The sequence below is a fragment of the Podarcis tiliguerta genome (genome assembly GCF_965153285.1).
Source record: "Podarcis tiliguerta genome assembly, chromosome: 13".
Classification (NCBI taxonomy): domain Eukaryota; kingdom Metazoa; phylum Chordata; class Lepidosauria; order Squamata; family Lacertidae; genus Podarcis; species Podarcis tiliguerta.
In genome coordinates, this window is record NC_139546.1 from 9,985,335 (window position 1) to 10,012,160 (window position 26,826).

General features: G+C 46.9%; 1 protein-coding gene across 1 annotated transcript; it reads left to right on the top strand.

Annotated features, from left to right (window-relative positions):
- Window positions 1–429: 429 nt before the first annotated feature.
- Window positions 430–21,824, top strand: PSME3 (proteasome activator subunit 3). The gene is made up of 12 exons (XM_083408003.1): window positions 430–554; window positions 2,271–2,610; window positions 9,266–9,298; window positions 10,191–10,253; window positions 10,521–10,625; window positions 11,991–12,039; window positions 14,581–14,693; window positions 17,459–17,527; window positions 18,325–18,392; window positions 18,532–18,586; window positions 18,969–19,055; window positions 20,348–21,824. Exons 2-12 carry the CDS (start codon window positions 2,569–2,571, stop codon window positions 20,426–20,428), a joined length of 765 nt encoding a protein of 254 aa, XP_083264129.1. The 5' UTR covers window positions 430–554; window positions 2,271–2,568; the 3' UTR covers window positions 20,429–21,824.
- Window positions 21,825–26,826: the final 5,002 nt, after the last annotated feature.

Genomic DNA, 26,826 nt, shown 5'->3' on the forward strand with positions numbered 1-26,826 from the left:
ATTTCTCTCTTTTTCTAATGATTTCATCCTGGCAGAGTGTGTGTGTGTGTGTCCCCTTCGGGGTTTATGTGGGATTTTGCAGTCAAATTTGTGATTTTGCCCGCAACCCCTTATTCATACGCTTTTAACTTTTGTATGTTTTAAAGCAGGGCAGTAAATTTTTCTCCATTTTGCTGTTTTTATCTTTTTATAAACCAGTTTGAGGATTATTATTTTTTATTTTTACAATCAAGTGGTGTGCAATTTTTATGAAATAAATAAAATAGATTGTATGCCTTTGCATTACGATTCCTACCTAATGTCCCAACTCTGGGCAAATATATTTTAAGATCACTCAATGCAAGCTGTGGTTACATTTAGCAACCAGGGTAGCTGATCACATATCAATACAAAACACTGCGGTAGAAATTAACCACCCACACACTTTTTGCCGGTGGCCATTTGGGTTTCCTAACCAAGCCAGTACAAGTGCACAGGAGAACATGTGCAGAGCGCAACCAAGATGATCAAGGGTCTGGAAACCCAGCCTTAGGAGGAACAATTGAAGGAGGTGGGTATGTTTATCCTTAATAAGAGGAGACTGAGAGGAGATGGGATTTGTTGTCATTTAGTCGTGTCCGACTCTTCGTGACCCCATGGATCAGAGCACACCAGGCCCTCCTGTCTTCCACTGCCACCCGCAGTTTGGTCAAACTCATGCTGGTAGCTTCGAGAACACTGTCCAACCATCTTGTCCTCTGTCGTCCCCTTCTCCTTGTGCCCTCCATCTTTCCCAACATCAGGGTCTTTTCCAGGGAGTCTTCTCTTCTCATGAAGTGGCCAAAGCATTGGAGCCTCAGCTTCATGATCTGTCCTTCCAGTGAGCACTCAGGGCTGATTTCCTTCAGAATGGATAGGTTTGGTCTTCTTGCAGTCCATGGGACTCTCAAGAATCTCCTCCAGGACCATAATTCAAAGGGATATGGAGTAGCCCTCTCCAAATATCTCAAGGGCTGTCCCATGGAGGATGCAGAAAGCATGTTTTCTCCTCCTCTGGAGGGCAGGACTCGAATCAAGGGCTTCAAGCTCCAAGAAAGAAGATTCCGACTAAACATGAGGAAGAACTTTCTGGCAGTAAGAGAAGTTAAACAGTGGAAGACTCCCACAAGAGAAGGTGGACTCTCTTTCATTGGAGGTTTTTAAGCAGAGGTTAGGCGGCCATCTGTCATGGATGCTTTAGCTGAATTCCTGCATTGGGGAGCTGGACTAGATGGCCCTTCCAACTCTGCATTTCTAGGATTCTAAGCTGCCTAAAAATCAAGTGGGCGCATTTTTTTACTGCATTCATTACAGGGAACCAGGCAGAGGACCTTCTTGGTAGTGGCACCCGCCCTGTGGAACGCCCTCCCACCAGATGTCAAGGAAATAATCTGACTTTTAGAAGCCATCTGAAGGGAGCCATGTTTAGGGAAGGTTTTAATGTTTGAAGTTTTATTCTGTTTTCAGTGTTCTGTTGAAAGCCCCCCAGAGTGGCTGGAGAAACCCAGCAAGGGTAGGGTATAAATAATAAATTATTATTATTAAAATAAATAATTTATCACGTTGCAGTGGAGGGAGCAGTGACAGCCCTCCATCAGGCGACAGGTGCCAAAGCAGGCTAGGGAGTGTTCACACAAAGCTCTCCTGGTTCCAAGTACTCAGTACTACACCAGTGTGGTGTAGTGGTTGAGAGCAGTAGTCTTGTAATCTGGGGAACCGGGTTCGATTCCCCGCTCCTCCACATGCAGCTGCTGGGTGACCTTGGGCCAGTCACATTTCTCTGAAGTCTCTCAGCCCCACTCACCTCACAGAGTGTTTGTTGTGGGGGAGGAAGGGAAAGGAGAATGTGAGCCACTTTGAGACTCCTGAAGGGGAGTGAAAGGCGGGATATCAAATCCAAACTCCTCTTCTTCTTCTTCATGTTCAGCGGTGCTATTGGAGCAGGACTTCTGGGGCAGAAATCCAGGGTCCCCAAAGGACCATCCAACGATGATTATTATTATATTTTAATATTTTAATTTATTATGATGATTATAATATACGGATATATTACTATATTATTATTATTATTATTATTATTATTATTATTATTATTATTATTTACTGATATATTACTATATTATATTATTATTATTATTATTATTATTATTATTATTATTATTACAGTATTAGCTTTTAATCACGCCGGCACCATTTATCACGGGATCAGTTTCCCCGCGCGCTCATTCCCGTTTCTTCGTAACTCCTGTCAGGCTCCGCCCACGCCGCCCGGAAGCTGCTTGTCCAGCTCGTGCGTCAATTGCCCCGGATGAGGCGGGAGAGCGGAAGACAAAAGACACGAGCGGCGTGTTGGGGGGGGGGGAATCACGTGGGAAGCAGGAGGCGCGCGCGGCGGTTGGCTAAGCGGCGTCGGCGAGGCGTTATGCCGTCATTTCCGGCCGCGGCCAAGAAGCCGGTGGTGGTTTGCTCGGGTGGCGGCGGCGGCGGCGCGTTCGCGGAACGAAAACGAGACGGACCCGGCTAGAGGGATAGCGGTTCCCCCGCCCTGCCATGGCCTCCCTGCTCAAGGTGGATCCGGAAGTTAAGATCAAGGTACTGAGGGAAGCGGGGCCTGAGAGGGGCGGGAAGGAGACGAGAGCGGCTAAGTTGCTTCGCGGGGCGGGCGTGCCCCGGAGCATGTGCAGAGCGCCGGCCTCCGGAAGGAGGCGGGAGAGGTTTCCCCCGCGGCGCTTCAGCCGCGGCTCCTCTCCGCTGACGGGGCGAGCGGGCCGGTTGCCATGGAGGGCTGAGGCCCTGCTGGCCCAGCGCCCCGGGGGAGGGGGGGGGGCTTCTGCCCCGGGCCCGTCACACCCCGCTTAGCCAAGACACAACGGGCCTGGCTTACCACCTTGCCACTTAAAGAGGGAGGCGGTAGGAACCCTTAACCGCGTGCCTTAAGATTTCCGGATTGTATCCCTGCCTCTTGAGAAGTTGGCATGATCACACGGAGTCCTATTGCAAGGGACCCCGGGGGGGACGCGGGTGGCGCTGTGGGTCAAACCACAGAGCCTAGGACTTGCTGATCAGAAGGTTGGCGGTTCGAATCCCTGCAACAGGGTGAGCTCCCGTTGCTCAGTCCCAGCTCCTGCCAACCTAGCAGTTTGAAAGCACACCAGTGCAAGTAGATAAATAGGTACCACTCCGGCGGGAAGGTAAACGGCGTTTCTGTGTGCTGCTCTGGTTCGCCAGAAGCGGCTTAGTCCTGCTGGCCACATGACCCGGAAGCTGTACGCCGGCTCCCTCGGCCAATAAAGCGAGATGAACGCCGCAACCCCAGAGTTGGTCACGACTGGACCTAATGGTCAGGGGTCCCTTTACCTTTAAGGGACCTGGGGGGGTCATCTAGGCCAGCCCCCCTGCAATGCAGGGATATTTCGCCCAACGTGGCCCTCGAACCCACAACCTTGGGATTAAGAGTGGCTGGGGAAATCCTGACAGATGGACGGGTATAAATAAATTATTACTTGTTGGGTCTCTGGACCGTAATAAAGATTGATGATGAGATCAAATTATTATTACAGTGGTACCTCGGGTTAAGTAACCTGAAACTGTTCTGAACCTGAAGCACCACTTTAGCTAATGGGGCCTCCCGTTGCTGCGGTGCCGCCGGAGCACGATTTCTGTTCTCATCCTGAAGCAAGGTTCTTAACCCGAGGTACTACTTCTGGGTTAGCGGAGTCTGTAACCTGAAGCGTCTGTAACCCGAGGTACCACTGTATTATTATTAGAGTCGTGTTCTACCGATGGTGCATCTTTTCTGCCCAAGCTGCTGATCATTGGAACTGCACTGCCTCTGGCCACAGGGGATGCTCTCTGCTTGACTCTGACAGGCCAAGGGCACCTGCCGTTGCTGCATCCTGCAATGGTGGCTTCTTTAAGCTGCTTGGATGTTACTGTTTTTTTACCTGCCCTGCAGAGGGTGGGTTTATTCAGATCAAAGTGATTTGAGGAAAAAGTCTCCATTTAAGTCAAACTTCCAAGTTTATAGTAGCTCGTATATTTCCCAAACAAGCAATGCATTCTGGCTGGTAAAGCACACCTGTTTGCATCTAAATTTATTATATCGTCCAGGAACGTGCTATACACCTCAGATCATTCACCCAATATGACTTTTGCCCTGGCTAGATTTTATCAGCCTAGAATTGCCAAATTAAGGATTTCTGTGTGAAGTTAAGGAATGATAAGCAAGGCTATGTTTTGGAAGCTCAGTACTGTACTCAGAACTGTGAGTTGGCATGTAGCAGCTGGTCAGAATAGGTAGAAATTAGATGGCCGTGCCACTTGACAGCATGCTTATTCAACATTTGAACAATAATATATACAAATATATATATACAGTGCATGACCTATTGTGTAATATTTATAATGTTTGACTTAAGAGGTCACATAGTGTTCCTCAGGATTCATTTTTCATGTATAATAATAAAAAATCAGGCTTTAGCTCAAATCAGTTTGATAGAGCGTACTAGATCCAGTTTCATGGGTATTTTTAATGGTTATGTTCCACTTAGATTTCATTTGAACCCCAGCTATTTTAAACAGTTTTTTAAAAGAAAATATATTTTTTAAAAAAATTAAGAGCCATTTCTTGTCCTGAATTGAGAGCCTATCAGTTTTCTCTATTTTTTTTCTCTTTTACCCAGCCTTAAAGTTAAGTTTCAGACTGGTAGCATGTAGGAAATAGTTCAGGCTCCGTTGTATTACTATTCATCTGTCAATTTTCTGTTGCGGTAATGGGCCTTTTTTGCACAAACTTTCTTGTAGTTTAAAGTGCAGACTTTCTTATAATCGGTCTAGATAGAAGTCTTGCGTGGTCCTTTTTTGCTTCTTTGTGTTTGGGAGAGCTTCCCATTTTAAAAATTAGTTTGCCCATTCACCTATTTTTAGGTAGCTGTTAAATTGTCTACTGCTTATTTTATTTCATGTATTTATACCTTGGTCTTCAGCTGACAATAAATCTTTCAGAGTGACTTGCAAAGATCAGGGAGGGAAAACAGGCCTTGCCTGCAGGCTTTCAACTTAAACACAACACAAGATTGGGAGGGGTGAAGGTAAAGAAGCAAACTCATGGACTAGTTCTTAATTATAAAGCTCAACAGCTTTTAATTCAACAGGTCTTGGAGCTGGGTCTAAACATAATGCAGAAACTGCTGCTTCCTTCCCCTCTGACATCAGTAACAGAGGTTGGTAGTTAGAGCAGGATGGTGCTGAGGCAAAGCTGCTGCCAAGCATAATTTTTTTGGGGGGAGGGGAGGTATCAAGAGTGATGCCCCCTCTTCTTCTGGTGGCCTCAAGGATGGCAGCTGGCTATTCCAGGAAGAGGGCACCTGTACTGAGTATTTGGAGGTGTGTCTGTTTTGCTTTCTGATCCTGCAAGTGATCATCATGCTCTGATCTCCTACATTGGATTGTAATAAAAAGCCATCCACGCGAGGGGGCAGGGATGGGAAATCTGTCTTTCCCTGGACCCTCTTGAGTCCCTTTGCCCCCTCCCCCCCCCGTACACTCTTAATATTTGAAATCAAGATAGTGTTGTGTATTATTTTTTTAAAGCAGGAGATGAAACAGAAGAAAATGGAGAAGCAAAACTGTTTCTCCCCTACTCTTCACTTGATCTCTGTTATTACTAACAGATCATGGGCAAAAAAGAGTGTGGTAGAGTAGGAACATTTCTGCTAGACCCTATATTCTTGCACAAAAGTAGTTGGGGGATTTCTGCGGGCCGCCGCTACCATCCCAGCCTACCTGAGCCAAGGGTGGCACACTTCCCTCTGCTGCCAGGGAATATTTGCATCAGCAGAGGAAAGTGTGGTTGTCACATCCCTTGAGCTGTTTCAGAGGAAGGAGCCTCAAATCCTTTTCCTAAAGAGGATGAAGAGTGACAAGTATGAGGGGAAGAGTTGTCCTGCTTAAGCAGACTCCTGGGAAGTCATTAGTACAGTGGTACCTCGGGTTACATACGCTTCAGGTTACATACCCTTCAGGTTACAGGCTTCGCTAACCCAGAAATAGTGCTTCAGGTTAAGAACTTTGCTTTAGGATGAGAACAGAAATTGTGCTCCGGCGGCGCGGCAGCAGCAGGAGGCCCCATTAGCTAAAGTGGTGCTTCAGGTTAAGAACAGTTTCAGGTTAAGAATGGACCTCCGGAACAAATTAAGTACTTAACTCGAGGTACCACTGTAGGAGGGTTTTAGAATTGTGAGGAGGGAGAAAGGGGGAGCAACTCTTGCCCCATTTATCTCCTTCTAGCAAATAATCTGTCAGTTTCACAGATTTTTTAAATTTCTCTTTATCATGAAAACCCAAAGCTCTTCAACTACAGAACGGCAAAACATTAAAGCAATCGTGAAACTAGCAAGAGTCAGCAGTAAAATATTAAATAGTACAGTGTTAAAACAGGCCGGATGCCTAACTTGCCCCAAAGCCGCCTTGAGTAAAAACACGTTCTTAACTTGTCCACTGAAAGAACAGTGAGTGCCGCAAAATTGGTGGCTCCAAGTAATCCCGAGAGCGAGGGCTGCTTTCTGTCTAAGTAACAGACCGTGTGGAAATATGATGCAAGCCTTGCTATGCAAATATATGACTTTGCAACCCACATGTAGGAGGCAAAGTATTGCTTTTCGTGACGCTTTATGTGCTCTTCTTAAGTAAAGGGGATTTATATTCTTTGGAGAAAAAACAAAACTGTGCTACAGCCTTGAGGCTGAATCTATCCATTTCTGATAACATCCAGTGGGCAGAGGGACCACTTCTACTTTGAGGCAGTGGTGGTTGTTGTTTTTAATGCATATTTGCCGTAGGTGAGGCCTAGATCCAGGGGAAGCATGTGTGTGGAGGAAAAATAACATTGGCTGACCCATATGATAGCATGAAGAAGTAGAGTAGACTGCTATAATTTGGAGGCTGTTTTGAAGGGAACATAGGAGATGGCTCACCTCACCTGCTGTACCTTCTTATACTGACACATCAGCAGATCTTCTTGTTGATCAGAAGGAGGGCTGAGCATTTGACTGGTTTTCAGCATCGTGATATATCACCAGCTAAACATCACAATACGGTGGTACCTCAGTTCTCAGACGTCTCTGTTGATGAACATTTCAGAACTTGGAATGCCTAAAACCCAGAAGTAAATGCTTCCATTTTCGAACACGCCTCGGAAGCATAGCTGTCAACTTTTCCCTTTTCTTGCGAGGAATCCTATTCGGAATAAGGGAATTTCCCTTTAAAAAAGGGGAAAGTTGACAGCTATGCTCGGCTTCCACTGCGTGTTTCTCAATTTTCTCAATGAAATTTGCAGCCCGCCCGTTGCACCTCAGTTTTCGAATGTTTCGGAACTGTCTTCCGGAACAGATTACGTTCAAGAACCGAGGTACCACTGTGTACCGATATATCACAATGTCTGAAATAAGGATAGAACAATGTAGGGTAATGTCCTGGCAACTGCCACAATTAGGGTTGCAGAACTGACACATTTTTACTTGATTTTAACATATTGTTACACCTGTACAGAGCAACAGGGGTGGCAGGAAACATGAGAGAAGAAAACCTCACAGTTTTCCCCATGTCACAATTTTTTACATAGCTCACGGACCAAACGTGATATATCGCAGTGTCAGATGTTAAGAAACCATTCCCGCAATGTGGGCTTCAAACCGATTTTGGACGATTTATCGGCATCAGAGGGATATGTGTAGAAGAGAGCTCCAGTACTGGCATAGCTTAATGGAGCCATCTTTGCAAGAATTAGCTATGTCAGTTGCTCAGCTTTTCGGCTATATGGGACAATCCATTTGCTACAGGCTTGGACTTCCATACTGCTGCTCCCCAGGCATGAGACATATTCCATAGGCACTGTGTATGTACAACTCAGATAAAAACAAGGAATGATGGAGAAGGCAGGTACAGTGGTACCCCACAAGACGAATGCCTCAGAAGACGAAAAACTCGCTAGACGAAAGGGCTTTTCGTTTTCTGAGGTGCTTCGCAAGACGGATTTTCCAAAGGGCTTGCTTCACTAGACGAAACAGCCCTGACTCTCGTGTCATGGCGACGGTCACTGCACGCACGCACGCTTTCCCGCTCCTCCGGCTTCCTCCCACCTTCCGGCTGCCAACTCCTCCGGCTCCCTCCCACCTTCCGGCTGATGGCTGACCTTCCGGCTGCCTCGCGCCGCTGCCCACCGCCCTCGCGCGCTCCTCTGAGAGAGCCGTTGCAGCCAGAGTCGCGCTCCTGAGCCCCGCCGCCCTCCAGCAGCCGCATCGCGCGGTGGCCACAAGGCGCGGGTGAGTCCGAGGTACCGGCTGCGGCAGCTGCCCTGCTTCTCCCCGCCCCTCCCCGCCGTTGTTAGTGTTTAACTGCAGTGGTGCTTCGCAAGACGAAAAAACTCACTCAACAAAAAAACTCGCGGAACGAATTAATTTCGTCTTGCGAGGCACCACTGTAATTTTAGCCACTGGCTGGAGAGATGGCAAGGCTACATTCTCTTGTGGATAGTCTTGTGGGGGCTGCATGCCAAGCAGGGCGTGCTGAAAGAGGGGAGGACCGAAGGCATTAGGCATGTCCCGTTCAAACAAATCCAGGCACGCCATCTAGCTGTGACAAGGACCAATGATCTGACTTAGTATGGTCATTTTCATCTGTTTATATGCACATGGGCCAAAAACACTCACTCTGGGAACTTGTCGCTCTGGCCTTATGCGGTGACTGTTGGCAACAATACTGCGCTGAGTTTGAAAAAGGAGCTAAAGAATGGGTTGGCGCAGGATAGGAAAAGAGATTGTGGATTCTCTAGTCGCAGCACCAAACTTCTAGATGGCCAGGAAGTAAAGATTTTTCCAACCCCATAATCCCTCAACGGTTGTTAGCCAGAATCAGTGGGGTCTGTAAAAAAACTTGGAACACGGCTAAATAATTTCAGAAAGATGCTTTCAGGTGGTACATAACTTTTTGTGCCCTGGGTTGTTGATTCTAAGCAAATTGTGGAGTCCTGAGGCCCACAGTGGGTTTGATCCCCATAGGGCCCCCTGCATAATCCTGCATTGCAAGGGTTTGGACTAAATGATCCTCGGACATCATTTCCAACTCTACTGTTCTTTGATTCTATGAGAATATTGTGCTGCTGTACAGAACACAGCTCTGTGTATGTTTGGGTCACTCTGTTTGACCCAGTTTGGACTCTGTTCTAAACTGCTTCTCTTCTCTCCTGCAGGTAGACTCTTTCAGGGAGCGGATCACAGGTGAAGTAAGTGTCGTGATTCCTTCTCACCGCCTGCCCTTAATGCTTCAGGGTCTGGATGTTTCTGTTGCTGGAACATCTTGCTGGAGACCCTTTGATGACGCTTAAGAGAACTTCAGCTAGTCAGTTAGAGAGCTTGTCTGTAGCTCTGTTCTGGCCCCTGCAGTACCCAAGGCTCATGGCTTTTGCCTCTGGAAGTGGTTCTACTTTTTCATACAGAGGGTTAATTTGGGGTTACCGTATTTTTCGCTCTATAGGACCCACTTTTTCCCCTTCAAAAATGAAGGGGAAATGTGTGTGCGTCCTATGGAGCGAAGACGCTATAGCCCCGCGACCCTCTCCCGGCTGGAGAGGTGACACACGGCTATGGCAGGAGCCTCTGTAGCCGCGCATCACCTCTCCAGCCGGGAGAGCGTGCGCGGGGCTAAAGAAGCCATAGCCCCGCAACCCTCTTCCAGCTGGAGAAGTGACGCGCGACTATGGAAGGAGCCTCTCCGCTGCTCCCTGACCTGCTCTTTGGGGCTGGTGGTGGGCTTCCCCCCGCCAGCCCCAAAGAGCAGGTTGAAAGGAACCTGAAGCACCGACCCCTCTCGCTCTCCAGGCTTCCAAGGTAGCCGCCTGAACGCACCTTAAACGGCACCTTGTTTTAGAGCGGAAAAACAAGAGGGGGGAAATTCTCCCTCTCTCTGCGCAGCGCCTCCTGCCGCTTCGCTGAAGGGGCGCTGGGCAGAGAGGAGGAGAATATTTTTTTCTTGTTCTCCCCCCCTCTAAAACAAGGTGCGTCCTATTGTCCGGTGCCTCCTATGGTGCGAAAAATATGGTAATTTCTGATCTGTCCATTTGCAGATAATCTCAGTATTAATTCATGCATCACAGCTGGCTGTTCTTTGTCCTTCAGGCTGAGGATCTGGTGGCAAGTTTTTTCCCAAAGAAGCTTTTAGAACTCGATGCGTTCCTTAAGGTAAGAGTTGCAAGCCCAGTGCCGCTCACCTGGTTTTTCTTGTCCGGTGAGTGGCTTTTGACTATAGCAGACTGAATTATTATTATTATTATTATTATTATTATTATTATTATTATTATTATTATTATAATATACCGCCCTATACCTGGGGGGGTCTCAGGGCGGTTCACAGAATATGGGTTTGGTGTTGGATCCAAGTTTGGTTGGTTCTGTTTGGGAATGTGTTAAGCAATTTAACCTTATGCTTCGGCTGTTCTCCTTTCCTAGGATCCCATTCTGAACATTCACGATCTCACCCAAATCCACTCAGATATGAACCTTCCTGTTCCAGACCCAATCCTGCTCACAAACAGTCATGATGGACTGGATGGGGTAAGGTGGTTCACTTTACCTGGGTGTAATATTTGAGATGTTGATCGAAACTGCATAATGCTCACATTTGCTGACAAGGTCTGGACAGAGAGATAGTTGCTTGTGCCAGGACCCATATCTTCCTCTCCATATTCTGTGTATGCAGAATAGAATTTCCTACCCTTATGGCATGAGTTACCGTATTTTTCATCCCATAGGACGCACCTACTTTTTTGGGGGGGAAATAAAGGAAATTTCCCCCCCTTTATTTCCCCCCCAAAACCAGGTCGGGGAACAGTGGGATGGCGGCGCTGCGCCTCCCCGCTGTTCCCCGAGCTTGTGGGGCTGGCCGATGTCTGCCCTGCGCAAGGGGCGCTCTGCTTCAGGCTTCACGCCGGGCGCGCAAGGCTTGCGGACACCTGCATGAAGCACGAGGCGTCCTCCAGAGGGCGTCCCGTGCTCTGCGCTGCAGGCTGCCACCCGCAAGCCTTGCACTCCCGGGGGGAGTTCCCCCCGGTGTGCAAGGCTTGCCGACACCTGCGTGAAGCACAGGGCGTCCTCCGGAGGGCGCCCTGTGCTCCACGCTGCAGGCTGCCACCCGCAAGCCTTGCGCTCACAGGGGGAGTTCCCCCCGGTGCGTAAGGCTTGCTGACACCTGCGCGAAGCACAGAGCGTCCTCCGGAGGGCGCCCCGTGCTCCACGCTGCAGGCTGCCGCCAGCAAGCCTTGCGCGCCCGGTGGAACTCCCCCCGGGTGCGCAAGGCTTGCGGATAGCTTCCTGGAGAGCAAGAGGGGTCGGTGCGCACCAACGCCTCTCGCTCTCCAGGCTTCAGCGAAAGCCTGCATTCGCCCCATAGGACGCACACACATTTCCCCTTCATTTTTGGAGGGGGAAAAGTGCGTCCTGTAGGGCGAAAAATATGGTAATCTCCTATAGAAGAATCAAAGAAAGTCATGCAGCTGGCAAATTTCTCAAAAGTTGAAGTTTTATTTATAAATCATTGGGATTTCAAGGCAATGTAGGGACTTGTGTTTCATTTTCGCTTGTTTGACTGAGATGGCAAGTCAGGAACGTGATTCTTATACGTTCAATTAAACTCATATTTAATTAGTTAAGGATGCAAATGGTATATACTTACACCAAATAAACCTATTATTTTCTCTTCCTCTTTGCCTTCTTTGGGTCCTTTCTTTTTTCATACCCTCCTTTTGTAATTTCCTTTACCTATTTCTCTTTTTCTCCTACAGTTTTAGTTATTTGGATAAACACGCTTCTTTAGATTTTATGATTTGATAAAATACATTCCCCCCCCCCCCCCCGTAAATAATTTTGTACATATTTTGTTTCTTTCTGTAAAAAATAATCATGTCCTCTTTGTTTTTTCAGCCCAATATGAAGAAGAGAAAGCTGGAAGACTGTGATGAGACCTTCCAGGGTGAGTTCCTAAACTTCTGCAGTGGTACCTCGGGTTACATACACTTCAGGTTACATACACTTCAGGTTACAGACTCCGCTAACCCAGAAATAGTGCTTCAGGTTAAGAACTTTGCTTCAGAATAAGAACAGAAATCATGCTACGGCGGCAGCAGGAGGCCCCATTAGCTAAAGTGGTGCTTCAGGTTAAGAACAGTTTCAGGTTAAGAACGGACCTCTGGAACGAATTAAGTACTTAACCCGAGGTACCACTGTTCTGCTAAATTCATGGCATCTGATTGCTGTCAATGCTGGTTTGGGAGCTTGTGTTTGTCTTATGAAACTTGTCCGATTGAGTGAACGCTCTGAGCATACGGGGTTGGGAAAATCCAGAAACCTTAAACTTTTATATTGGTGCCAAGGAATTAAAGTATTAATTCACTGATGTAATTGTGGCCTGCACCTTGACCATAAATTTGTCCCTGATGCAGCTGCTTCGTACGCAATCGACTCCTAGGAATTTGAAATGATCCCTTGAAATACTCCAGCTTTTCACTACTTTACTGCAGGATGGCTGGATCCTTATGTGGTTTCAATATTACAGTGGTACCTTTGGTTCTCAAAATTAATCCGTTCCGGAAGTCCATTCCAAAACCAAAGTATTCCAAAACCGAAGTACACTTTCCCATAGAAAGTAATGCAAAACGCATTAATCGTTTCCAGACTTTAAAAAACAACCCCTAAAACAGCAATTTAACATGAATTTTACTATCTAATGAAACAATTGATCCATAAAATGAAAGGAGTAATCAATGTGCTGTACTATAAAATAAATAAGACAGTATTGTAGATGATAAAAATTAGAATTATTATTTTTTCTTACCTGCACTGATGATAGTCATTGCTTTTATCCATTTCCACAGTCAATCAGTCAATCAATCAATCAATCAATCAATCAGTAGCTGAACTGGGTTCCACACAGTCACAAAAACAAATTAACCGAAAAAGCCTCAAAAACAAAAACGCTAAATAAATAGCAAAAACAAAAATGCCAGACTTAATCTGTTTGACTTCTGAAATGCTTGAAATCCCAGGCGCAGCTTCTGATTGTTGCAGGTGCCCCAGAATTTTCAGCTTCTGAAAAACGTTCGAAAACTGGAACACTTACTTACAGGTTTTTGGCGTTTGAGAACCATGACATTTGAGAACCAAGGTACCACTGTACTGCCAAGATGTTGTGCATAGTGTTCCCTGTATGGTTGAAATTCATTTGCAGTTAATTGGGAAAGCCAAAATTGCATTATTTGTGGCCTGGCTTACGCTGTCAGTCTTCTAATTCACAACGTGAAGTTTCAAAGAACAGAAACGGAGCGTAGGGATCCCAGGTTTGAGAGCCCAAAGCCACTATTTTTGAAATTATCTAAAAAGAGAGTGTCCCCCCACCCCAAATAAATCAATTCCTGTGTCATTAAATGGTCGAAATCAATAATATCTATGCACCAGCTAATTTTAATAGCTTTGCGGAAGAGGACATTTGAGCAGGTGTAACTTTTCAGATACTGCAGTTCTGTGATGATAAATTCCGCCTGCTGAAATTCCCTACTGCACAACCTTTTAAAGATATATGGCTCCTGCAAAGGTTGTTACCTCCTATATTAATGTGTTGGTGGTGGTGTGTTTTGGGGGGTTTTTTTGAAATCATTTTTATTTGATTTTACAAATATAAATTTATAACATTCCAAATGCGTATCCGTATATAGAGATTACTCTGACTCTCGAGACTTCCCCCCCATGGGTCCTATTGTCAACATTTACAACTGCATATTATTCCATATTCTATATTTTAAATCAATCCATATTATCCATAGTATTTGTTACATTACAAGTGGATTTCAAATTCTGCCAATATTTCCATCTGCTTGCAGTGGTCCCTTAGATAAATTACAATTTCCCCCCATTCTTTTAAAAAGTTATTGTCCTCTTGGTTCCTGAGTTAATGTACCGTATTTTTCGCTCTGCGCACTGACCCCTCTTGCTCTCCTGGCTTCAGGGATAGCCGCCCAAAGCCTCCGGTGCACAGTGGGAGCGTTCCCACTTCGCTCTGGAGGCTTCGCATTGCTATCGCTGAAGCCAAGGAGCCTGCATTCACTCCATAAGACGCACACACATTTCCCCTTACTTTTTAGGAGGGGAAAAGTGCGTCTTATAGAGCGAAAAATACGGTATTTAAAACGGTTGCTTAGAAGTAGGAATAGACTGATCCAGAGTGGGTAAACACTCTGCCTGCTTAAAACCCCACGGGTATCCCAGAACATAGGAAGCTGCCTTACGCTGAGCCAGACCAATATTCCCTACACTGACTGGCAGCAGCTCTCCAGGGTTTCAGCCAGGCATCTCTCCCAGCCCTACCTGGAGATGCCAGGGGTTCAACCTGCAAAGGTGTTGCTCTGCCACCAAGCTTATGGCCCTTCCTGACCTGCTGAGTGGTAAGCACATTCACGCGCACCCATGCTCACACTCCTCCTCCATAGACTAAGTGGCAAATCTTTTCTCGTGGCACCAGGTACCAAAGTCTTTGTCATGCCTAATGGGATGCTGAAGAGCAACCAGCAGCTGGTGGACATCATTGAGAAGGTGAAACCCGAGATCCGGCTGCTAATTGAGAAATGCAACACGGTGAGTGCTGGGCTGCCTTTTCCTTCCTCTTTGGGCTCGGACGCTTTTCAGATCTGTTTCCAGTGGTGGTGCTCCGAACAGCAGGGATAAAATCAAACGTGCTTTTTTTTCAGTTAGCTCCTCAGAGAGAACGAGGTGGCTAATCATGCATATCAGCAAGGATGTGGGGTCGCAGATCTGGCCTCTGCTTGCATGTTACTGTGGCAAACCTGGTATGAAGTTTGCTTAGTCTTGCTGAGGTGCCTAGACTTCAGATGACAAAGTGGTGCCTTGTGTGACTGAATCCTTCTCTGAATCCCAGCATGGTGTGGTTAAGAGCGGTGGACTCGTAATCTGGTGAACCGGGTTCGATTCCCCACTCCTCCACATGCAGCTGCTGGGTGACCTTGGGCCAGTCACACTTCTCTGAAGTCTCTCAGCCTCACTCACCTCACAGAGTGTTTGTTGTGGGGTAGGAAGGGAAAGGAGATTGTTAGCCACTTTGAGACTCCTTAAGGCAGCGGTTCTCAACCTGTGGGTCCCCAGATGTTGTTGGACTACAACTCCCATCATCCCTGAACTCTGCCCTTTCTAGCTAGGGGTGGTGGGAGTTGTAGTTCAACAACATCTTGGGACCCACAGGTTGAGAAAGGCTGCCGTAAAGGAAGTGAAAGGCGGGATATCAAGTCCAAACTCTTCTTCTTCTTCATACCAGCATATATTTTTATTTTATGATTTAAAAGCATTTCATAGACCACTTTTTTCTTTCTTTAAAAAAAAACACCTAAATAGTATACAAAAACACTGTAAAAACAATGAACAGCATTATAACAAATGAAAAGCAGAAATAACAGGGTAAGATCTTATGGATCAAGGAAAGGCCAGGCAGAAAGATATATCTTTGCGTGGCCTGGATAGCTCAGTTGGTTAGAGATTGGGGCTGATAACGCCAAGGTTGCAGGTTCAGTCCTCATATGGCACAGCCTTGCTGGGGGTTCGAGTAGATGATCCTCAGGATCCCTTCCAACTCTACAGTTTTATGATTCTAAGACGTCTGAATCAATTCATAGACCATGCTTTACATATGCTAAAAGGAAGTGCATTCCACCGTGCAGGGGAAATGGCAGAAAATGCCCTTTTTCAGGTTGCTGTCCTGAGATAGTCTGCAGAATGTGATGCCACTTCAAATTCCCCCCAGAGCTAGGTGATCTAACAGGTCTATACAGGGGCAGGCGGTCTTTCCGGTAACCTGGTCCTAAGTTGTTTAGCGGTTCTATATGTTGGTAACAAGATTTTGGACATGGTCTGGTAGCCAACTGGAGCCAGTGCAGTTCCATCAGCCCAGGTGTAATATGTACACATGGAGGTGTTCCACTCAGCAACTTAGCCACAGCCTTCTTGGCCATGGAAATCTAGCAAGTTAGCTTAGAATTCTCTCTGTCTCTGGTTTTCTGTGCATGGGAATGTTTTGTTTGTATGGAGGAGCGTTCAGTCATGTGACAACACCCCCTTCTGTAGTCTGAAGAGGTGCCCCCTATGAGGCGTTCTCAAAGTAAAGGAAGGATTGAACTCTGATTAATAAGAATACACACAGAGGCTTGAACCAGCAAGACTCTGGGAAGGGTGCGTATAATAATCTCTGCCCGTCTCTCCACCCCTCGGCCCAGGTCGTTTTATTCACAAAAAAACTTTTACAGAGTGTTTGTAAGAACCAATCAGATTTCTTCTGAGCATTTCAACAAACCCCATGTGGGGACAAAGTTAAACTACAAACACTAGTTAAGCATGCATATTTTTGGTAAGCAATCAATACACATGATAAGAAGGATGGCCAGGAGGACAGCGAACATTATCACCTTATGAGAGACCTGTTTCCTAGTCCTGAGATTAACATATCAGAAAAGCTACATCAAAGAAACTTGCCCACTATCTTTATGGCCCAGGATGCATGCCTGGCAAAGCAACGGGGCTGTGTACGTGACTGGTCAAGAAAGAGAAATGGAACAGGGATGCAGAGGTGTGGATTGATCAAGAATCATTTCAAAATAGTTTAAACCCAGTCAACACAATGCTTTCATTGCTAACACAGATGGCTTACTCTATATTTGTTCTAATTCCTCATAGCAATCCCACCTGATCACTACACCCTAGGTTTGGGTGTACCATCTCAGTGAAAACTTGGACCAGTGTTGCCTTTGAATGCAGGAGACTAGATTTCAAATCCTTGTTTGGTTTTGGAGTTTTAATTGTTCTGCAGCAAGTCTCTCTGTCTCAGCCTGAACTGCCTGGCTCAGATACTGCATGTGGAACCGTAGAATCATAGAATCATAGAGTTGGAAGAGACCACAAGGGCCATCGAGTCCAACCCCCTGCCAAGCAGGAAACACCACCAGAGCACTCCTGACATATGGTTGTCAAGCCTCTGCTTAAAGACCTCCAAAGAAGGAGACTCCACCACACTCCTTGGCAGCAAATTCCACTGTCAAACAGCTCTTACTGTCAGGAAGGTCTTCCTAATGTTTAGGTGGAATCTTCTTTCTTGTAGTTGGGATCCATTGCTCCGTGTCCGCTTCTCTGGAGCCGCAGAAAACAACCTTTCTCTCTCCTCTATGTGACATCCTTTTATATATTTGAACATGGCTATCATATCCCCCCTTAACCTCCTCTTCTCCAGGCTAAACATGCCCAGCTCCCTTAGCCGTTCCTCATAAGGCATCGTTTCCATCGTCTGCCAGCTGTTTTCAAAGCAGTGGCACCTATTTAATATGACATATTCTGCCCTGCAGGTCAAAATGTGGGTGCAGCTGCTGATTCCCAGGATAGAGGACGGCAACAACTTTGGCGTTTCTATTCAGGTAGGTCAGCAGTTGGGGGGGCAGAATCCTGAGGAACTGTCCCTTTCTGGGGTGGTGAGAACAATCAGAATTTCAGGAACCAAAGTGCTTTTTCTGAGCAGGAGCAGTCACCATTAAGAAAAAGCGGTAGGAAAAGGGGAATATATATCTGGACTGCCTCTGGGTCAAGTCACTTTTCTTCTTTAAGTTCTCAGCATCCTTAACCTAGCTCAAGCTTGTCATCTGAACTAGCCATACGTTTAGCAGTCACAGTCAGTCCATCATTTGAAAAATAAGACTTTAGAGCCATCTTACCCAACTAGACCATGGGCAGGCAAACTAAGGCCTGGGGCCCGGATCTGGCCCAATCACCTTCTAAATCTGGCCTGCGGACGGTCCAGAAATCAGCGTGTTTTTACATGAGTAGAATGTGTCCTTTTATTTAAAATGCATCTGGGTTATTTGTGGGGCATAGGAATTCGTTCATTATTTTTTTCCTTTTCAAAATATAGTCCGGCCCCCCACAAGGTCCGCTGCTGGAAAGGTTTGCTGACCCCTGAACTAGACAATTCCATTTTGGTGGCTGTAACCTTGGTTTAAGGAGCCCTTTGGCACCTAGCTTATATAAATGAGTTTCTAACACTGCATTTTGGCCAAGGCTGATTGGGTGGCTTTTTCTGCCTTGCTGGGGCTCAGGCCTCCAGTTCATGGCAGAGACTCATCAGCGTGACCTGTTAAGATATAGGTTGGATACGTCCAGGTATAAGTGCACCTGAAAATTCTCTCAAATGTTTCTTTGCTGGCTCCTTCTTTTGCAGGAAGAGACTGTGGCAGAGCTCCGAACTGTGGAGAGTGAAGCAGCTTCATATTTGGACCAGATCTCTAGGTGGGTGCCTTTTCACGGCTTGGCGCATGGTGCCTTCAAAGGCTGGCTTTTGTTCCAGAGGGGTCTGTCCCTCTGTAGTGTATGCTGTTTGGGCACCCCCTTGCCAACCGTTGAACAACCTCTCTTGCTTCCATTTCAGATACTACATCACACGGGCAAAGCTGGTTTCTAAAATAGCTAAATATCCCCATGTGGTAAGTGCAGGTATTAAGGCGATAGCTGAGTTTCGCCTTACGAACTTTGAATAATAGCATTAGAGAAGTGGCTAAAAGGCTTCCTGACTGAAGCCTTGGGGAATATTGTTGTCATGAGGGTCTGCTTCGAATTAAATTCTGGAGCACGTCGGTCTCGGCTTCTGTTTCTGTGGGTTTTGCATAGGCCTGTTGTCTCTTCCGACCAGTTCTTGATTGTCAACATCCTTTTGGGTTGGGGTTGGAGTCTAGGTATACTGATGGTAGTGACTGAGAAGACCCCGAGACAATGGCAGCTTTGCAGGTGACTCTCGGCTGGGAGATGGAATGAGACAGCAAGTCCACTTAGTGCAAAGCAATTCTGGCTAAATAACTGTCTCTGTAGGAGGATTACCGTCGCACGGTGACTGAGATGGACGAAAAGGAATACATCAGCCTGCGGCTCATCATTTCGGAGCTCAGAAATCAATATGTAAGTCCAGCCTTGAAGACGATTCATAACACCTTCCTGTGCGCCCTAGTAAGGTGCTTGAGGGTGGGGGACAGGGGCCCGTAACAGTTGAGCCAGTTTTGCAGAGGGCTGGTCTCTCAACCAGTTCTTAATTGCTGAGGCCTCTTAGGGTAGATGGGACGCGGGTGGCGCTGTGGGTTAAACCACAGAGCCTAGGACTTGCCGATCAGAAGGTCGGCGGTTCAAATCCCCGCGACGGGGTGAGCTCCCATTGCTGGGTCCCTGCTCCTGCCAACCTAGCAGTTCGAAAGCACGTCAAAGTGCAAGTAGATAAATACCATACAGTGGTGCCTCGCAAGACGAAATTAATTCGTTCTGCGAGTTTTTTCGTCTTGTGAATTTTTTCGTCTTGCGAAGCACCGCTGTGTATTGACGGTTTCCCATAGGAATGCATTGGCGGTTTTTTAAAAAAAGGCGCAAGACGTTTTCGTCTTGCGAAGCAAGCCCATAGGGAAATCCGTCTTGCGAAGCAACTCAGAAAACGAAAAACTCTTTCGTCTTGCGAGTTTTTCGTCTTGAGAGGCATTCGTCTTGCGAGGTACCACTGTATTTTTCGCTCTATAGGATGAACCCGACCATAGGACACACCTAGTTTTTAGAGGAGGAAAACAAAAAAATATTTTGAGTCAAATGTTGTGTAAACTACTGTATTTAATAAACAACCGGTATATCAGAATCATATTACAACCATGTAAAGTGAACAGCAGTCAACAATGGCATTAAGAACCATCATCACTGTCAGTAACAAATGAAGAGAGACTTTAAGGTTTGAGTACTCTTCTAGTCTTCTGTGAACCCCAAGAACTCATCACTGCTAGAGTCAGAATTTATGAAGCTCAGTTGCTCACAATCACTGACATCACTTTCTTCGCTGTCTTCATGTAAAATACCATCTTCGTTGCCCGCTGCTCGCAAACATTCCCTTTACTTGAATTACAGTCAAGAAGCAGCTGAGCAGAGTCTCTCTATCTTTAAAGAGCCGCACTGAGCGAGCGTGTCTGTTGCTGGCTTTTCTTGTTTTCCTCCTCTAAAAACTAGGTGCGTCTTATGGTCGGGTGCGTCTTATAGAGCATTGCCGAGGCCTCTTAGGGTAGATGGGCCCCTTCTTCCTGGAGTATATGGTATGGTATCACTTGTCTAGGTAATAGCGAGCTCTGCCTTTTTTGCCTGGGGGGGGGGTGCAAAAAATTTGTTTGCAAGCCGGATCCTCCCTGAGCCAAGAAGAAACCAACCCCTGTCTCCTCTCCCGCCAGGTGACTCTCCACGACATGATCCTAAAGAATATTGAGAAGATCAAGCGACCCCGGAGCAGCAACGCCGAGACCCTTTACTGAGCTGTCGACAATCTGAACTCATGAACTGTTCAGTAGGCTCAAGGCAGCCCTTTTGCCTCAGTTTATGTGACTATCAAGATGGGGAATCTGGCTGGAAACAGTCCTCACCACACTTTTAGTTAAAAAAAAAAATCTCTCCTAGCTCTTTCTGGTTGGTTTTTATTTGGGTCTCGGGATTTGCCCCCCACCCACCCCCATCTCTTGACATCTCTTCCCGCGTGGGTGGGAACAGGATTAGCGGCCAACTTGCTCCAGGCAACCATCCCTGTGCCAGCAGTCCTGAATGACCCTGTTCTGTAGCAGCAGGGAGGAACTCTTCCCTTCTAGGTAGCGTATCTTTGAACTGGTCGAGAGCAGCCTCAAGTTCTGCTGGACCAGTTCAGTCTTCCCATAGAAAAATGCATTTGGGGGAATCGAGTGCCCTTTTCATCTCACATGGCTGTCCATGCCCACTGTCCAATCATGCAGATTCTGATGCCACTGTGTTAAGTTTTTTCCTTCCTCCCCCCCCCCCCCCGTTGATTCATTGTTCTGAATCTACACTAATCTATTCCAGATTACGTTCTGCACTTAAGCAGCTCTCCTCTCGACACAGCACTCCTTTTGCCTGGCAGGTAAACCCAGTGGAACCCTTGAGTGCAGTGGGTGTTCTCTGGATTTCGGGCTGGGGCAGCGCCGCATAGACAGACAGTCGGCCCTGCAGAATCGGCTTGCCTAATACTGGCACGGCCGAGCGAGTGCTGAAGGACTGGAGAATTTCCCCGTCTTCGTTCTTCTCTCCCACCCGAATATAACAAGCCTAGCGGTTGTTCCTGGAGGAGCCCTTTCTGACCTTCAAGAAACCCCAGGAAAGCGTGTCTAGGTTTAGGCCCTTTGCTGCGTGAACGGATCCCGCTGGGATTCTTTGGTTTTGCTCTTTTCTAGTCTTCAAGCGAGCAGGTAGGGGGCACCAACTAATAGGAGTGCTTCAGTTTCCCTTGAGATCTACTCTTAGTCTTTATATTCCTCTTGTGCCGTAGTATTGTGAGTGGTGTTAGATATGTAAAAACAGTGGCAGCGTGAATGCCGTTTATCGGCTCCTCTCCCTTCCCTTGGTTGCTGTTTTTATTTTTAAAGAAATCTCTGCCAGCCTCCTAAGAGCACAGGAAGCTCATCTTCCCTGTGCCCTTTGCAGATGCCTTTGTTATTGTCATTTGTAGCTGGGCAAACCTTAGTCTTCCCTGGAGGGCAGACTCTTGCGACAGCTGCCGTTGTGGCTGCGTCCCGAGAGTAGTCCTCTCCTGCGTTTCTTTGTATCGGCTGCTTTGTTGGATTGTTCATATTTCCTTGCCACATTGAACGTATGTACAACTTTTACTATGTTGACAAATTAAAAGTAATAGGTACTTTGAATTCATCCTCGGCAGTCACCGTGTGTACGAGCAACCAGGGTCTCTGCGTGATGCTCAGTTGGTCTTGCGCCCCATCTGGCCTCCGCCTGTTTGGACTTTGTTCGGTAGCAGCAATCTGTCATGATGTTGAGTTGAAACTGAATATTCACTCTCACGTTCTCCTCTAGAAATATGGGGAATTGGTGGCCTAAGGAGCCTTAAGGGGCATTGGTTAAGGCCCCAGCTTCTGCTCCTGTCAGTATTAATACTTAGTACTACATCACCAAGTTTATCTTTGTTGCTCTTGGCGCTGAAATCTGCTCATTGTGACGTTCTGCTTAGGGCACCTATTGTAGCACCAAGCCGTGGTCCAACGGGCTTCAAGGCTGAACTAACATTAACTAGCTCATTAACTAGCAAGACGAAAAAACCGCAAGACGAAAAGACTCGCGGAACGGATTCTTTTCGTCTTGCGAGGCACCACTGTATTCACCCCGATGTAACAACACAGCTTGCTAACTCTTAACCTTGTGGGAGAAATCGGGCTGAGTTCTTATTATGAAAGTTTTCCTTTGTGCTGAGAATTCTGCAGTACTTCTTACTCTGTATTAGCCCTCTGCCCAGACAAGCAAGAGAGTTTAGATAGAAGGTGTTTGCGCCTTGTGTGTGTCACGTAGACTGCCCTAGTGGATTCACTATTTTTGTGCAGTGTTGCAAATGTGTGTGCCTCCAAAACCCATTGGAAGTGCACCCTTCAGTGTATTTACTGCACTGTGAACTCTGGAGTTTGCATAACTAACTCTCTCTTTTTTAAAAACAAAATCACCACCTTATCTTGTGTCCACAGTTAACCATCTTCTTAGACCTCCCTGATCAATAAGACACCTGGCACAACATGACAAAATGAGTACCACGGCACATATTGCCATGAGATCCACATTCCATTGCGGCTACCCAAGGTTCCAGCTGGGATGAGGTGGTTTGAGTAAAGGGTAAGGATTGGTCAGGGGACTGTGTCAGTCCTGGCCCTCGGCTGCACAGGAACAATCTCAGTACAGTGGTACCTTGGGTTAAGAATTTAATTCGTTCCGGAGCTCCGATCTTAACCTGAAACTGTTCTTAACCTGAAGCGCCACTTTAGCTAATGGGGCCTCCCGCACCGCCGGAGCACGATTTCTGTTCTCATCCTGAAGCAAAGTTCTTAACCCGAGGTACTATTTCTAGGATAGCGGAGTCTGTAACCTGAAGCGTATGTAACCTGAAGTGTATGTAGCCCAAGGTACCACTGTACCTGTGCTTGAAGCTGCTGTTGTGTAACAGGAACATAACCTTGTGCTGCCCTGGAAGTGAAACTAATACCCAACTCACCCCTGAGAGTGCCTTCTACTTGTCAATGGACTTGCTGATGATGGTGATGATCGTTCCGCTATGTACGAGAGCGTGAAGCCCAAATTTTCCAGATCTATAAGAAGAGAGGTGGTCTGGATGGGGGGGGGGGCTCGTTAAACAAGTCAATATACTTGAAATAAAAAGGTAAAGGTACCCCTGCCCGTACGGGCCAGTCTTGACAGACTCTGGGGTTGTGCGCCCATCTCACTCAAAGAGGCCAAGGGCCAGCGCTGTCCGGAGACACTTCCGGGTCACGTGGCCAGCGTGACATCGCTGCTCTGGCGAGCCAGAGCCACACACGGAAACGCCGTTTACCTTCCCACTAGTAAGCGGTCCCTATTTATCTACTTGCACCCGAGAGTGCTTTCGAACTGCTAGGTTGGCAGGCGCTGGGACCGAACAACGGGAGCACACCCCGCCGCGGGGATTCGAACCGCCGACCTTTCGATCGGCAAGCCCTAGGCACTGAGGCTTTAACCCACAGCGCCACCTGCGTCCTATACTTGAAATAATGCCATATAAAAAAGCAAGCATAGTGGTGTCAGCAGCAATAACAAAATCTGCCTGAATCTGCTGCTGTGTGAAAACCACTCAGTACAAACATTCAGCTTTTCCATGGCCCTTTTGTCTTGGTCGGCCTCCGTTGCTTTTGAAAGGAGGATTCGCTGAAACTGAGAAGCATCATTCCGGCTTTGTTTCTTTGAACGCAATGAAGGGGAAGGGGAAGTAACAAAGAGTACTGGAGGCTGGGGTCTTGTCATGGAGGTGTGTTTAGTGAATGGCGCTCTCAACCAGGGATGGGAACCTCTGGTCTTCAGATGATGCTCGGTTCAGATTCCCCTCAGCCCCAGCCAGCATCGCCAGTGGTCAGAGATGGTGGGATCTGTAGTCCCCAGCAGCATGTGAAAAGTCACATGTTCCTTATCCCTGCTGCAAACCTTTCCTGGACCTAAGGAAGCTGGAGAGCTCTTTAACACTGACCTAGGTTTATCGTTCTAGGTAACTGGACTGATTGCGTGTGAGAGCAAAAACCAGTTTGGCTTTACTGATGACACCCAAAGTGATTGTGGCCAGTTTGCAGGTGGAAGAACGGCAGGTCATCAAAGACAACGAGGCCTTGTTCTAGACCATGGCAGCTTATGCTACAATGGATCTGTTAATCTTCAAGGTGCCGCAAAGTTCTGTTTTGCTGCAAGAGACTTAACACAGCTACAGATATACATATATGCTCATCCGTGATACATCAGCCGCCTTTGGTAAGAAAGTAACTTGCTTTCCTCTGTAAGCAAGTGTAAGGCATGGTTAATGTTCGCACTGATGGTTGCGATGGATGGAAACTCAAAACCTGGGCTTGAATTTGGATGGCTGCAAAACTAATGAGTGCATAATTCAGATTACCAACCCCTTGTTCCTTCAGATGGGGCCATCAAGTTGCATTTAGTTGACCTGTACAATGGCATTGGTTGTATTCTCCAAATCAGTGTTTTTACATTTGAGCCAGGGGCGAATCGAAACGTTCGGGTCTGCTGCGTAGAATCTTTGCTGAAAAACCACAGCGTTAAGTCCCTTTGTAACTTTTTGTTCGAAATTCCTGCCTGCAGTTCTCCTGGAATTCTTAGAACTGTAAAGTTGGTTTTCCAACTTTTTTGCTTTATTGTCAAAGGATCTACCAACAAGCTGCTGGTGAGATTACACATTAACAGGCACACAATGTGGTGACAGGCCTTTTCTCAGTACCATATCAAAAGGCAGGTTGAATTCCATCCTGGCACTTTTGCAGCAGAAAATAGTGCGGTTTGGCTTGGCTTTTTCAAGTATGTATTTCACAAACCAAGTGTTTTATTTTTAACATGGCCAACATTAAAGTCTGTTCGATTTAGGGTTAACCTAAGTTCGCGATCAATGCTCAGATAACTTGGGTACTGCTACCATAGTTTCCCAGTAATGTCCCGAAAAAAGAATTACAAGCAAGTAAACAATGCAATGCACTGTGGGTTAAACCACAGAGCCTAGGACTTGCTGATCAGAAGGTTGGTGGTTCAAATCCCCGCGATGGGGTGAGCTCCCGTTGCTTGGTCCCTGCTCCTGCCAACCTAGCAGTTCGAAAGCACATCAAAGTGCAAGTAGATAAATAGGTACCGCTCCGGCGGGAAGGTAAACGACGTTTCCGTGCGCTGCTCTGGTTCGCCAGAAGTGGCTTAGTCATGCTGGCCACATGACCAGGAAGCTGTACGCCGGCTCCCTCGGCCAATAAAGCGAGATGAGCGCCGCAACCCCAGAGTCGGCCACGACTGGACCTAATAGTCAGGGGTCCCTTTACCTTTACCTAAAACAATGCATTAATAAATCTTAGCTATCCTTGCTTGCTACTCCCTATTTCTCACCTAGTCTTCACTTCCTGAGAGCTTCTTTTCCTTAACATGCCAGGCTCTTCCTAAAGCTTTGCCTAGGTTACTATCTACTCCCTCTCTAACAAATTCATATTCTGCATAGCAGAAACTCAGTATTTTTACAGATGTCTGGTTTCACATAAACCTGGCACACAACAATGTCTCCAGTCCATTGATGGCATTCCTCCCTGGTGGGATGTTGTTATCTGTTTTGTTTTGCCTTCCCTGCCCATCTTCCCTGTCATTTGCTATATACGTAGTAATCTTCATTCTCCTTACCAAGAAATTCCTTGATGACCTTTTTGATATCAGGATTTGTGTTTAAAATTATAATAATAATAATTTATTATTTGTACCCCGCCCATCTGGCTGGGTTTCCCCAGCCACTCTGGGCGGCTTCCATAGAAACAAAAAATACAGTAAAATATCACAGATTAAAAACTTCCCTGAACAGCCTTAAGATGTCTTCTAAATGTCAGGTAGTTATTTATCGCTTTGACATCTGGTGGGAGGGCGTTCCACAGGGCGGGCGCCACTACCGAGAAGGCCCTCTGCCTGGTTCCCTATAGCTTTGCTTCTCGCAATGAGGGAACCGCCAGAAGGCCCTCAGAGCTGGACCTCAGCGTCTGGGCAGAACGATGGGGGTGGAGATGCTCCTTCAGGTATACTGGTCCGAGGCCGTTTAGGGCTTTAAAGGTCAACACCAGCACTTTGAATTGTGCTCAGAAACGTACTGGGAGCCAATGTAGGTCTTTCAAGACCGGTGTTATGTGGTCTCGGCAGCCGCCCCCAGTCACCAGTCTAGCTGCCGCATTCTGGATTAGTTGTAGTTTCCGGGTCACCTTCAAAGGTAGCCCCACGTAGAGCGCATTGCAGTAGTCCAAGCAGGAGATAACCAGAGCATGCACCGCTCTGGCGAGACAGTCCGCAGGCAGGTAGGGTCTCAGCCTGCATACCAGGTGGAGCTGGTAGACAGCCGCCCTGGACACAGAATTGATGGTTGACTGCTTGGGATCGGAGGACTTTGACCCGTAGGATTTAAATTACCTTGTTCACGAGCCGCCTTTTGGCAGACCTTTGTCGGCTTTGGAAAGAGGATTAGATGAGTTTGTGGAAGATCAGGCTATCAGTGACTTGGAGACAGAATGGCTGTGTTCTACCTTCACTACTGGAGGCAAGGCTGCCTTGGGGTAGTGGTTGCAGGGGAGCTTGAGTGCACTTGGGCCCTTTGGTCTGATCCATTGGGTCT